The sequence below is a fragment of the Nomascus leucogenys genome, chromosome 22a, assembly GCF_006542625.1.
Source record: "Nomascus leucogenys isolate Asia chromosome 22a, Asia_NLE_v1, whole genome shotgun sequence".
Taxonomy (NCBI): Eukaryota; Metazoa; Chordata; class Mammalia; order Primates; family Hylobatidae; genus Nomascus; species Nomascus leucogenys.
The window spans coordinates 27,294,317-27,307,405 of NC_044402.1; the positions used below are offsets into that span (position 1 = coordinate 27,294,317).

At 44.9% G+C, this 13,089-nt stretch overlaps 1 protein-coding gene across 29 annotated transcripts in view; it reads right to left on the minus strand.

Annotated features, from left to right (window-relative positions):
* NRXN3 (neurexin 3) overlaps positions 1–13,089 on the minus strand; it is a 1,697,203-nt gene that overhangs the window by 1,578,895 nt on the left and 105,219 nt on the right. For all 29 annotated transcript variants that reach the window (XM_030804215.1, XM_030804199.1, XM_030804204.1 and 26 more), the window contains exon 3: positions 11,540–11,557. In XM_030804215.1, coding sequence (XP_030660075.1) covers positions 11,540–11,557 — 18 coding nt within the window. The remainder of the gene's footprint in view (positions 1–11,539; positions 11,558–13,089) is intronic.

Genomic DNA, 13,089 nt, shown 5'->3' on the forward strand with positions numbered 1-13,089 from the left:
ACAGAAGCCAAAAGTGTCTGTAGGGTGACCAGGAATTTGGAAAAGAGAGAAAGGGAAAAAAAATCTCATGTTGTTCAATTTGCATTTTAAAGAGGAAAGTGGCTTGATAACCCTCCCAAAAATGACCTGGGAAAGGAAGAATTTCATCTTCCAGTTGAAATACACATCTTATCATTTTAAGCACTAAAGAGAAGGAATTCAGTTAACTTGGTAAAGAGAATTACAATAACAGCTAATATCTGTTGGTTGTTTATCACAGACGAGACATGGCTATGTGTTATCTCATTAAATACAGCTCTATGGGAAAGACATTGCTATACCATTAATTTTACACGTGAGAAAACCGAGGCTGAGAGCTAAAGTCACACTACCTTAGTGAGGGGTGAAGTGAGGACTCTGCACCAGCAGATGGACTTTCCAGCCTGTGATGGTAACCATGACACCAGTTACCCCCTCTAGTTCAGTGCCAATGGAGAAGAAAGGAGACATATTTCAGAGAATCCAGAAGCAGAAAATAGTGCCTAGACATCAGCTTCATTTATGGCCCTGGCTCAGCATGGTTTAAAGGGCCCTGGGAAGCCCTTTTAAATGGCTATCTTCTCCCTTTCCTCAATCCTCATCCACAGAATCTACTAAAACATGAAGTTCTTCCTTCCCCAAGTTATCTAGTGGCATAAAGCCACTTCCCTCTTTAAAATGCAAATTTAAACATGAGATACACTCAGACTCCTCAGTCATGGATACTGTCACGTATGAGATCATCAGGCCAGCCAGGTTATAGGTCTCTCATCCAAGACAGGGGCATGCACAGGAGCTTTTGAATAGAGAAAGTCAAGAGACATGCAGACTGAAGAAGTCTGCCACCATGGGCAGGAGGGAGGGCACAGGGGACAGGGTGGGATTGAGAAGAATGCGTACAGGAAAGGGGAAGGGTCAGAAGAAACCTTCTACCTAAGTTCCCCCCAACCTTTTTTTTTGTTTTTTTTTTTTGAGACAAGGTCTCACTCTGTTGCCCAGGCTAGAGTGCAGTGGCACAATCGTGAATCGTGGATCACTGCAGCCTCAAACTCCTGGGCTCAAGCGAACCTCCCACCTCAGCCTCCTGACTAGCTGCAATTACAGGCAAAATCCATAATTTTGTCTCAGACCAGCCCTTCCTTGAGTAATTCCCCGACCTTCACTGTGAACCTGAATCTACTTTTTCTGCCCAGGGTTCGCTAGTTCCTTACAGCAGAGCCTAGGCCTGCTCCACATTTAGATCAATGATGTGTCTGAAGACATTCATGACATGCTGTCTGGATGTTGTGATGACCTCAACCTGAAAGTACCTAATTTGTTAGATATAAGAATTAGGGCCCAAAAGGATGAGAATAGGCAAAAGTGAAATTTAATTTTAAGGACTAAATATAAATTTTGGCACTTAAGTGCAATCCTCTACCCACCAGAATAAAAATGTTCAAAAGTCTCGCCTTTTCTCAGCATTGTCTGTACCAGACATAAGGTTTTGGTTCAGTGTATGTTGCCATACATTAGGGGAAGCATTAGTCAAGTGGAGTATTAATTCCAAAGGAGAATACCTAGGATCATGAGGGACCCAAAACATGTCAACATGCAGAACAGCTCAAGGAACTACTATGTGCAGCTAACTTTGTAAAAAAACTCATGTAAGAGCATGAGAGCTACCATTGAGCAGTTTTGTTTTGTTTTGTTTTGTTTTGTTTCTTTTTGAGATGGAGTCTCGCTCTGTCACCAGGCTAGAGTGCAGTGGCACAATCTCAGCTCACTGCAACCTCTGCCTCCCAGGTTCAAGTGATTCTCCTGCCCCAGCCTCCCCAGTAGCTGGGATTACAGGCATCCGCCACCACGCCCAGCTAATTTCTGTATTTTTAGTAGAGACAGGGTTTCACCATGTTGGCCAGGATAGTCTTGATCTCTTGACCTTGTGATCTGCCCACCTCGGCCTCCCAAAGTGCTGGGATTACAGGTGTGAGCCACCATGCCTGGTCCCCATCGAGCGTTTTTAAAGTTGTACATGCATGACGGGAAAAAAAAAAAAAAAAAAAAAAAAACAAGCACATTTGGCATGAACAGTGGCTACTCAGGAGGCTGAGGCAGGAGAATCGCTTGAACTCGGGAGGCAGAGGTTGCAGTGAGCCGAGACTGCACCACTGCACTCCAGCCTGGGCGAAAGAGCGAGACTCCATCTCAAAAAAAAAAAAAAAAAAAAGGGAGTCCTGAGACCACTCTATAATGAACTGAACTGATTCCAATCATACTCATAATACTGTATGTGGTGTGGGCATCCTTCTTTGGAAAGGATGCAAAAAATAAAATGTCATTTTTCAGAGAACAATGACCTGGAAGAAAGAATTAAAACCCCTTGTAGGAGAATGCTTAAAAAAAAACTGGAGATGTTTTAGCCTTTAGAAAAGAAGATCCTTAAAGACAAAAGCCCTGTCTTCAAACACTAGGAGTGTAATTAGAGCTATTCTATGTGTCTCCAAGGGCTGGAAGCCATACAGGTGGTGGAGGCAATAGCAACCAGGGATAAGAAAGAGCTTTCAAACATTCGGTGCTGTTGGAATGGAATGGAAAAGCTAAAGGAGCAATGAGTTGCTCATCTCTGAAGGGGTCCAAGCCAAGTCTGAATTAACTCTTACAGAAGAGATTCAAAAATTAGGTGCACAGAGAGCCTTGACAATCTATTGGGCCTCTTCCTTCCTTGAAATGCTGATTCTAACCACAGGTTTATGAGCACCTACAATGTGGCAGGTAGTGGGGATACAGGCATGGATAAATCTCTGTTCTCAAAGAGTAAGACACTGCTGTCCTTCAAGTGCCCACGGTAGCAGATAAGGGGGCCAGAAAATACACAGCTGACTATGGTGTATCATCATGATGGCTTTACTAGACCTACGGCCTAAAAGCCATGGGGAACTCAAAGGAAGATCATCATCCCATCTTCCCTTCTACCTCCTCTTCACAATCTCCCACACTACTCATGATATATGTGGGAGTATAAAATTGTGGTGAAGAGTGAAGCTTTCAGGTCCCTTCATCTTCAAGATGACTTTATTTTAAAACAGTGATTCTCAAACTTTGGTTGTATTAGAACCACCTGGGAGAACTATCTTAGTTTAGTGAGCCTGGATCTCATTCATTAGCTCTCCAAGTGATTCTGATGCATACCAGAGTTTGCAAACCAGTGCTCTCAATAATCCAAAGCCTGGATTCAAATTCCAGCTCCACCTCTCACTAATGGTGGGACTTCTGAGCAAGTTAACTTTGCACTTCCTTCTGCCTCTCATCTGAAAAATACCTGTAAAATTTCCTGCCTCTCATCTGTAAAACATCCTTTCAGAATCACTGTGACAATCACATGTAACCTATATGGAATACACTTAGCACAGTTCCTAGCACACAGGAAGGGCTCAAAAGCATGTAGTTATTGCTGCCATTATTTAGGGGACTGGTCTATCTAGGTCCTCTCTCTGCCCTGCCCTCCATCTCTTGCCAACACCATTTCTCTAATAAGCTGGCAGCATTAGCGGACCACCTGCCCAGTGCATCCTCAGATGCCTCCCTACATGGTCACAGTCAGCTAAGCTACCCCATAAAGGAACCCACTGCCCTGGACTCTCAGCTGCATTCTACCTCCTCACCCCTCCTGAGGCCTAGCCCAGCAAACTGACAAGCTTAGCCTCGTCCTTACCAGACCTCCCTAGGCAGGTCTGCAGACTGGGAGGATCTCCAAGCCTGTCCCAAACTAGCTGTGTGGCTTAGCTGAGTCGCGTGGGAGGTCTGTTGCCTCATTTCCCCCTCCTGGACAGGGAGGGAACTGGTCTAGAATAGTCTCTCAATGGCCTCATCAATGACATTTTGAGCAGCACAAATCTTTGAATGAGGCTCTCCTGCATATCACAGCACATTTAGCATTCATTACCCCTTCCTTCTAAATGCCACTGCTGCCCTCAACACTGGAGCAACAAATAAACACCTCCACCCATTTGGCAGGGGCAGGGGCAGGATATAACGAATGATTTTTCCAGCTAAAGCTCTGGCCTTGCCCTCCAGAACTGGGAAATGAAATGTGACCATAACCAATACCCCGGTGGGTCTGCCTGTCTAAGACAATAAAGGAGGGATTTCTAACAGCTCTAGAAAAAAGCACCAAGGCCCAGTGATCTGCATCCCTGAGTGAGCCAAAGCTGGAGGCAGGTTGAGAAGCAGCTCCTTACTCACACACTTACTCATCGAGAACAGCTACAGGAGCCAGGGGGTCTTCCTGGGCCCCAGCCAGGCAATTGGCTGGGAATTGAGCACTGTTAGCCTAGCTGAGGGCCCCCTTCCAATCTAATTACATGCATTGGAGGTAGATTTCCCTGCAGCCTCCATCTCCCACTGAGCCAAGCCCAAGATGGGCACTGAATAAAGATTCATTCAATTACCTTCTGTCTCAGGGTGAACCCCAATAAAAAGCGGACTTTCTTTCAGCGGGATGTGGGATAAAACAAAGAGCTGAGTCCTAAGCACTGTTGATTCATTCAGGAAGTGTTTTTCTGTGCCTGCAATGTTTTGGCAGTGTTCTAGGCTAAGAGGGCACAGTTGTAAACAGCAGTGTACCTTTGTGAAGTGTACACTCTAGTGGAACTCCCTAGGAGATGTCTCCTGGGCCGCACCTACCAGGGTTTGCATTCTGTTCCACTACTTTTTACTGGGTTGTATCAGTGAGGTACTTATTGTACCTGAGCCTCAATTTGTTCATGGGTGAAATGGGCCAAATAGCAATTTACCTCCTAGGGATGTCAAAAGCATTAGATGAGGCATGTAATACTTAATATTTCCATGCCTGGCTTAAAATACAAGCTCAACAATTTCAAATGTTTTTTATCATAAGGTAATAAGGAAGGAAAGCAAGTAGGAATATTGCCCTAAAGAATAGCAAAGAAAAAACAAAATATCTCATAGGTACTACTAGAGTTAGGAGGTTTAAGTCTTTGGTAATGGAGAAGGCATTCTCCTGGTTGCTATTCCCCAAGGTATCTCAGTCAGATGGTCTAAGCATACAGCCTCAGAATCAAAGAAGCCTGAAAGGTCACCTGATTCTAATCTATCAGGTTAAAGAAAAGAAGCCTATTGCCCAGAGAGGTTACATGACTTGCCCAAGGGCGTACACCTCCTGGGAAAAGTGGCAGAACTACCAAGCAGAATTCCAGACCTGCATTTACATTCTGAAACTTACCATACCTGCTTCTGACCTTGGGCAAAGGATGCAAGGTATTCGAGCTCAAGGTTCTTCATCGGTGAAGTGGTAGGTGCCTGGTAGAGAACTGCGGGTTCTCTACAAAATATTGGTCCCCTTTGCCCCTTTTTACTGGTTCCTAAGCCCCACTTGAGAACAATGGCTGGGATCTAAGTTTGAGGGACCTCTTGATTGGAAGCACAAAGGGCAGGACAGATGGGAGAGAATACGCGACAGGAGAGAACAGCAGGTGTGTTTGGGGAGGTTCTACAGCACTGCGCAGGAGCATGCCTCAAGACAATTAGGGAGACCAAGACACAGCTACAACAGTGGGTTGATTTTCCGTTTTTAAAAAAACCTTTCTGAGCCAAAGTATTTTCATCTATAAAATGGAAACATGTGCTTAAAGGATCAAATGGATAACTTATGTGAACCGCGAAAATCTGAGGTCTCAGTTAATTTAGAAAGTTTATTTTGCCAAAGTTGAGGACCCACTCTGACACAGCCTCAGAAAGTCCTGCTGACACATGCCCAAGGAGGTTCAGGCACAACTTAGTTTTATATATTTTAAGGAGACATGAGATATCAATCAATGTATGTAAGAAGTACATTGGTTAGGTCTGGAAAGGCGGGACAACCTGAAGCAAAGGCAAGAAGCGAGGAGAGGGCTTCCAAGTCACAGATAGGTGAGAGATGAAGGGTTGCATTCTTTTGAGTTTCTGATTAGCCTTTCCAGTGGAGGCAATCAGATATGCATCTATCTCAGCGAGCAGCGGGGTGACTTTGAATAGGAGGCAGGTTTCCCCTAAGCAGTTCCCAGCTTGACTCTTCCCTTTAGTGATTTGGGAGCCCCAGGATTTATTTTCCTTTCACATTTATAATAATAGCTATTTTATATATGGCTAACTATGTGCCAGGCACTGTTCTAACACAAGCTCAAAACAACTCCATGAGGTAGGTTCTCTTATTGTCCCCATTTTGCAGATGAAAGAAGTGGAACCCCCACAAAGGTAAAGTAACTTGAATAGGTCACAGTGCCATGACAGAGACAGAGGTGGCAAACTTTTGTTTAATAAGAAGCCAGATCGTAAACACTTTAGAGACTGTGAGGTTCTATCACAAAGATGAAACTCTGCCTGTGCAGCTCAAAAGTAGCCGAAGACAGGCCAGGCGAGGTGGCTCACACCTGTAATCCCAGCACTTGGGGAGGCTGAGGCAGGTGGATCACAGGTGGTCAGGAGTTCGAGACCAGCCTGGCCAACATGGTGGAACCCCATCTCTACTAAAAATACAAAAATTTGCTGGTCGTGGTGGCACACACCTGTAATCCTCACTACTCGAGAGGCTGAGGCAGAAGAATTGCTTGAACCCGGGAGGCAGAGGTTGCAGTGAGCCGAGATTGCACCATTACATGCCAGCCTGGGTGACAAGAGTGAAACTCCATCTCAAAAAAAAAAAAAAAAAAAAAGTTAGCCAGAGACAATGCATAAAGGAATAAAGGAATAGGTGTGGCTATGTTCCAAAAGAACTTTACGAGCATTGAAATTCAAATTTCATAAAATTTTTGTCTTACAAATTGTTCATCTTTTGACTGTTCCCAGCCATTTAAAAATGTAAAACACATTCTTAGCTTTCAAGCCATACAAAACCAGGCTGCAAGCTGGATTTGACCCTCAAGCTATAGTTTGCCAACTCCTGCTCCAACCTATGCTATCTTGCCTTACATCTACATGAAAGGTGTAACATGTCAGACAGAGCGTGCCTGAACAGTGACCAGCGCAGACTAAGTGGTCAGTAAGTGTTCATTCTCGTTCCCTTCCCTAATCTCATTCTCCTTCTTCCTCCCCACAACCAGATCAGATATCTCATTCTGTGCCCAGCACAAGAGAGGAAGACGAGGGCTTTAGCGAGGTGAACTGTAACTTCTCAGTAAAGACAGCCCTGTTGGTCCCAAATGGGAGGAGAGAGTGGGAATTTGAGCTCAGTGTGGCTCAAACTTTAATGAGCATACACCTAGAGGTCCTGATAAAATGCAGATTCTGATTCAGCAGGCCTGAGAATCTGCTGGTCGGTCCTGCAGGTCGCCCTGTGAGCAACAAGCTTCAAGCGCATCCCCTCTGTGTCCACAAACACAAGTCAGACTCGAGCTGCCTCCAAGCTTTGGGTTCAGGCTGGACTGTGTGGCTCCCTGGAGACAGGGCAAGGCCCAGGACACATAATCAGGTCCCCTCCCCAAGGACAGCCTGAGATGACTTACAATGGAGGAGGAACACAATACGGGGCGGAGATCAAGAGCGGGTAGGGGAAGGCTCCAGCAAAGGCGTCTGTTCCTTTGGCAACAGCAGACGGAGGCCTCCTGGGGGCCCAGCAGACAGAAGCCCCTCCCGCCGTGCCTGCCAGGGCTCTGATGGACGGAAGCAGGAGGCCTATTTCCTCATCGGGCCTCTGAATAACTAGGGCACTTCCACAAGGTCACAGTTATTCATTTAAATTCCAGGTCTAATCAGCAGGCAGAGCCTGAGAAATTATCCCTTCTGAGGAGAGAGGCTGTCATTGGAGCACCACAAACAGCCCCTCCAGGCAGGAGGGGGAAGCACTGGGGGAGGTAAGAAGAAGGGTCTCACACCCAGAGGTCCCAGAATTGTTCCCTGTGCTCTAACCCACTACTCTTCCCTCTTCCTCATCTTCAAATGGCTTCCAGAGAGTTCTAGAACAGGCGAAAGGCAGGGGAGGGTTAAAGGCAGGGCAGAGATGCCCACCTCTGCCCTACAAGCAGCCCAGGAAGACCAGTGACAAATCCCAGTGTACAAAAGCATGGGATAAGGGACCTGACTGGGGTCCCTGCCAGGCCACAAATGGGTAACATGGCGTTGGATAGGTCCCTTCCCTTCTTGGGCCTCAGTTTGCACTCCTTGGTCAGGATACCCTTTAAGCTCCACCATGTCTTAGAACCCTACAAACTCAAAACTCCCCATGAGCTTGTGGCCATAATTCTTGTTCAACAGAGATTTTTGAGGTTAAGCTCTGTGCCATGTGCTGTGCAAAGAGCTGGGAACGCAGACACAAATAGGACACAGCCTGGCCCACAGCTCTGTCACGTGAAAGGCAGGGTCTGGAAGAACAAGAGCACAAGCTTTGGAGGCAGACAGATCCGGGATCCTGGCCTAGTCACTAGCAGGAGGTGACCTGGGCAAGTTACTGAAGCTCCCTGCAGCAGCTTTTCTCCCTCTGTGCTGAGGATGGTAACACCAACCTGGAGGGGCTGACATGGAGGGTTAAGAGAATGTCAGAGCTGGGCTCCCGGGCCCTCTTCAGCACCTGTCAAGTGCTTATTGTTACTAGTTATTATTTTGAACCTCCTCCCCAAAGGCTACAAGGAGGGAATGTGGATTTCACCCCATGACGTGGAAGAAAATGTGCCTGCCCCTTTTTCCTGGGTGCCCTGGGCTCTTGCTCCAAGTCCCTAGCCTGTCTCTGGGACCTTGGGAAAGGTGTTGCCCACCAGGCCCCATCTCAGACTGCTTTACAGTAGGGTTACTTCTAACTCATCTCCTCCACATGTAAAATTAATCAATTAATCAATCGTCCCTTTATAGTCTTCCAGCGGCCTCTGGGTAAATAGTTACATTAGCTCATAAAATCCCCAACTTGACTTCCTGAGGGGAAGGAAAAAAGAGTCAGAGAACCGCTGAAGGCTTCTTGTTTCAGAACCACAGCACTGCTGGCTCCAGAATGCCTGGCCAGGGGCTCAGAGAGGCAGGAGGCCCCCACTGACCTCGGCCAGGGCTGGGCACGCTCAGGCCACCTCCTGCCATGTCCAGGGCCACAAGGGAAGGGTCCAAACCAGTGATTTGCTTCAGGCTCAGAAACCACAAGAAAGCAAGGGGTTGGTGGGGCAACAAGATTGGTAATCAGCCTTTGACACTTCAAGGACAGAATGAAGAGCACAAGATCTGAAATTAGGCCGCAATCCCCTCTTGGCCCTGCCACTCAAGAGCTGGGTGACCATCACACATCGTTTAACTTCCCTGGGCCCCAACTTCCTCAGCACTGAAATGATGCTCAGGCTACACACCTCAGAGAGATAAGAGAACAAAATGAGACAACAGCCATGAAATTGAAATGGTGTGGGTCAGGCTGGTCATAGTTGCTGTTATCTGAGGAAGGGTGACTCACAGACCTCTACCCCTTTGAAAGGATGGCAGAAGGCCTATGGGTCCACTGCGTTTCACTCCACCACGTTATCTCACCCAGGACCAATATGGCGCCTGTGTGAGCATTAGAAAAAGATGCCCCTTTGGTCAGAGGCAGCCTCATGGGCACAAGCTTGGCAAGAGGAACACAGGCTGGATTCATACCCCCATTCACCCCCTTGGCTGGGAGACCCTATGCAGGGCCCAGCTCTATGTGGTGACCCCTGGTCACTTCTCTGCTGGGAACAAGAAAGAGAAGCCGCCACGTGGCACTTTACAAACAAAACGAGGTGTTGGACTTATTCTCTCGCTTCCTTGAGGTTTCCCAGCAAATATCATCTTATCAGAGGGTACTTCCCTGACTACCTATTGTAAATTAGGGACTTCTCCTCTATCCTGCTTCAATTTTCTCCACAGCACTTCCCACCTACCCCCGATACTATATATATGTAATATATACATAACATGCATATACGTGTGTATATATGTATGCATATAAAGTATATGTATATATACATAGATATGTGTGTGTCTGCGTGTACATTTTAGATCGTCTGCCTCTGTCTAAAATAAAAGGTCCATGAGGGCATGAATGTCTTCTGTTTTGTTCACTGTTCTGTGCCCATGGCCTAGAACAGTTCCTGGAACATAAATATTTGTTGAGTGAGTGATTGAACTAAAATATTATTAAATAGAAATAATAAACTTAATGGCATCTTCCTAGGAAATGCTGTCCTGGGCTTTGGTTCAAACACCAATTATTTTCAAAGGTAGGGAGCAGGCAGGAAAAAATGGAGAGAAACTCTCCGCATTAAGTAGAATAAGTGTATTCTACTTTTATGTTGTGTAAGAGCCCACACAGAACAATAATCAGAAGAACACTACTTAAGTCTGGTTGATTATTTTAGATATTTAAGAACAATAAAAAGATAAATTCATTTGGAAAGAAGGCTGCTAATAAAGAAAATGTCACATTATCTCTAAGCAAAAACAAACAAATAAGCAATAGTCTCATTAGGAAATACTTACAAAATCTTTAATCACTGAGAATTTTCACTTACGGGTCCCAGCATGTTCCAATGGAGAGTCAGAAGTTCAAATCCCAGTGCTACACCACTGACAAGCTCTATGACCACGGGCAAAATTGCTTAACCTAACAGGCCCTAAATTTCCTGTACATTAAAATGAATATAATGATACTTTTCTTGCATTAATGCTATAAAAATTAAATGTTAAAAGGACTAAACAAGAAAATGTGAAAACACCTGGGATGATGCTCCCTTCCTATTTGGCCAAGTTAATTATTCTTTTTAACTCAAAGTTCTAGCCAGTTCAGAATACTCTCCAAACCGTTCTAAGTCATCTGACACTTATCCATAAATGCCTGCATCAGTTCACATGATTCTATGTATGTGTGTGTGCATATATATTTGTCCATACACAGGCAATGCTTAAAACCAGGACTCTGGATGAAGACACACTTTAAAAAGAGAAATGCATAATTATTATAAAGGTGGTTCTTTAATTTTTCCATTGACAAAAACCATTTATTCAAACCATCCCACTTTTTTTTCCACAGTGAGCATGTATTATTTACATAACCAGGAAAAACAATAAATATTGCTGATTTCATTGTGAAAAAGACATTTCTTAGAATAAAAAGAAAGAAACCTCCTTTCACCCACATCATATTTTCCATGCTACGTGTGTCATATCTTCTGCTTTCAACCACATGAAGCTAGAGAAGATAAGCAGATGTGTGAAAGACAAAGCAAACGTTGTTCATTAAACTGGAGAATACATATCTAAGAACATCTTTACAAATACTTTCCCAAAAATGTTCATTTTCTGAATCACCCAGAAATACTAATGAGAAGGAAGTGATTATATTAAGTATGAGAACCATATTCCTTTGGCTTTAAAATGGTTCTTCAAAACCAATACAAATCCATTAATTCGAAGCATTTCTTCTTCTAAACCTAGATCAGTGAAAATGCAATATACTCAGAATTTTGTCTCTATAAAAGTCTCACTCAGACTCAAACCATGCACAATCTAGCAGAGGGGAAATTCCCACAGCAGCTGTGCAAACACAAAGACTCACCTGGATCTTGACTGACATCTGTGGCAGCATTTTCAAAGGGAGGGAAAGGGAGAGAGAAGAGAAAAGGGGAGAAAAAGGAAGAAGAGTGTTAGCAGCACACACACACACAATGCAATGTGCCCTTGCATGACTATCAAGTTCATGCAAGCCCCAGAGGTACTCAGCTTCTGAGCACTTAGTTCTACCTTCACCCAAAAACCACCCATGCAAGCCGAGGGGCCAAGCTCCCTTTTCACTTTGCATGTAGCAAGAGAGGTAAGCTTCACATCTGTCCGGAAAGACATCATCCTGGAATCAGATAAGGCTTCAAAGAGCCAAGCAGACTGGAATCCTGCAAGAATATTGGTTAAAATATTCTGGTTGATTTCTGCACACTGACACCAAAGCAAATCCTCCTCCTCCTCCTCTTCGGATACCAAACACTGGACATGAAGTCAAGCAAGGTTTCCCAGCAGAGAGAAAAAGTAAAAACGAACCATTCCCTTGAGAAACAAAGCAAAAGAGGCATAAGAATTAAGAGCAAGTTACAGATTTATTCACCACATAGGACTGAAGGACATAAGGTCACAAAGTATTTACAATTCCCCGCCTCCCCAGTATACCCAGTGACCACACTTCATCACAGACAGCAGTGTGTGTGCATGAGATTGTGTGTGAGTAGATCATTCATCAAACAAATTGAAATCCTGCCTCCTACTTTAATTTTTTCCTTGCTTTTCACCCCAACACTAATGACAGAAATTGCCATTTGAAATCACTTTTGACAACTACGAATAAACACCCAACCCTAGATAGGCTGACATTTGAATTAAGCCAATGAACTTTCAGAAAATGAAGAACGGTTCACTCCTATCAGCCCCATGAACAACATAATCTCCTCCTCCTTCCCTCAGATGTGAAATAGAATCGGGCTGGGGAAGCACAACCCAGAGCAACCCAAGGCACTGTTAAAACCCCTAGACCCAACCTGAGAGGATATACCACAGCAGAGGAGAAGGAACAAGGAGCTGCTTCAGGAAACCAATGACCAACCTGGCAATCTTGGATAGCTCACTTAGAATCACTGAATGGTGGATCTGGAGTAGCCATAGACACTAAGTACCTAGTTTAGTTCTTTTTTGTTAAGATGGAGGATGAAAAAGTAGAGAGACTTGTATAAGGTCACACAGCTACTTCAGGGGCAGAGACTAGAAAATATCCTAGATCTCTTGCATCCCACCCAGTCCATCATTCATTCAACTGAAGCCTAGGTCCCTCAAGAGCATACAGGACCTGAATTTGGTTTGCAGATTAAAGTGATCATGCTGAAGCCATAGGGAAGCTGGGTGAGCGTCTCCCACCTGCCCTACGAGTGGGTCATGGTTTATTCTCTGTGCCTCTAATTTTCTGCCTGAACAGGATGGGTAATGTTCTTCATGCCAACCAATAATGAAACACCTGCAATCAGATTTGTAAAGCTCCAGTGTGTCCTTAGGGCCCTTGCCCCAGGAAAATCCAGGTGCTGACCAACTAAGCTGTGCCCCAGAATAAACATATCCATAGCAACAGCT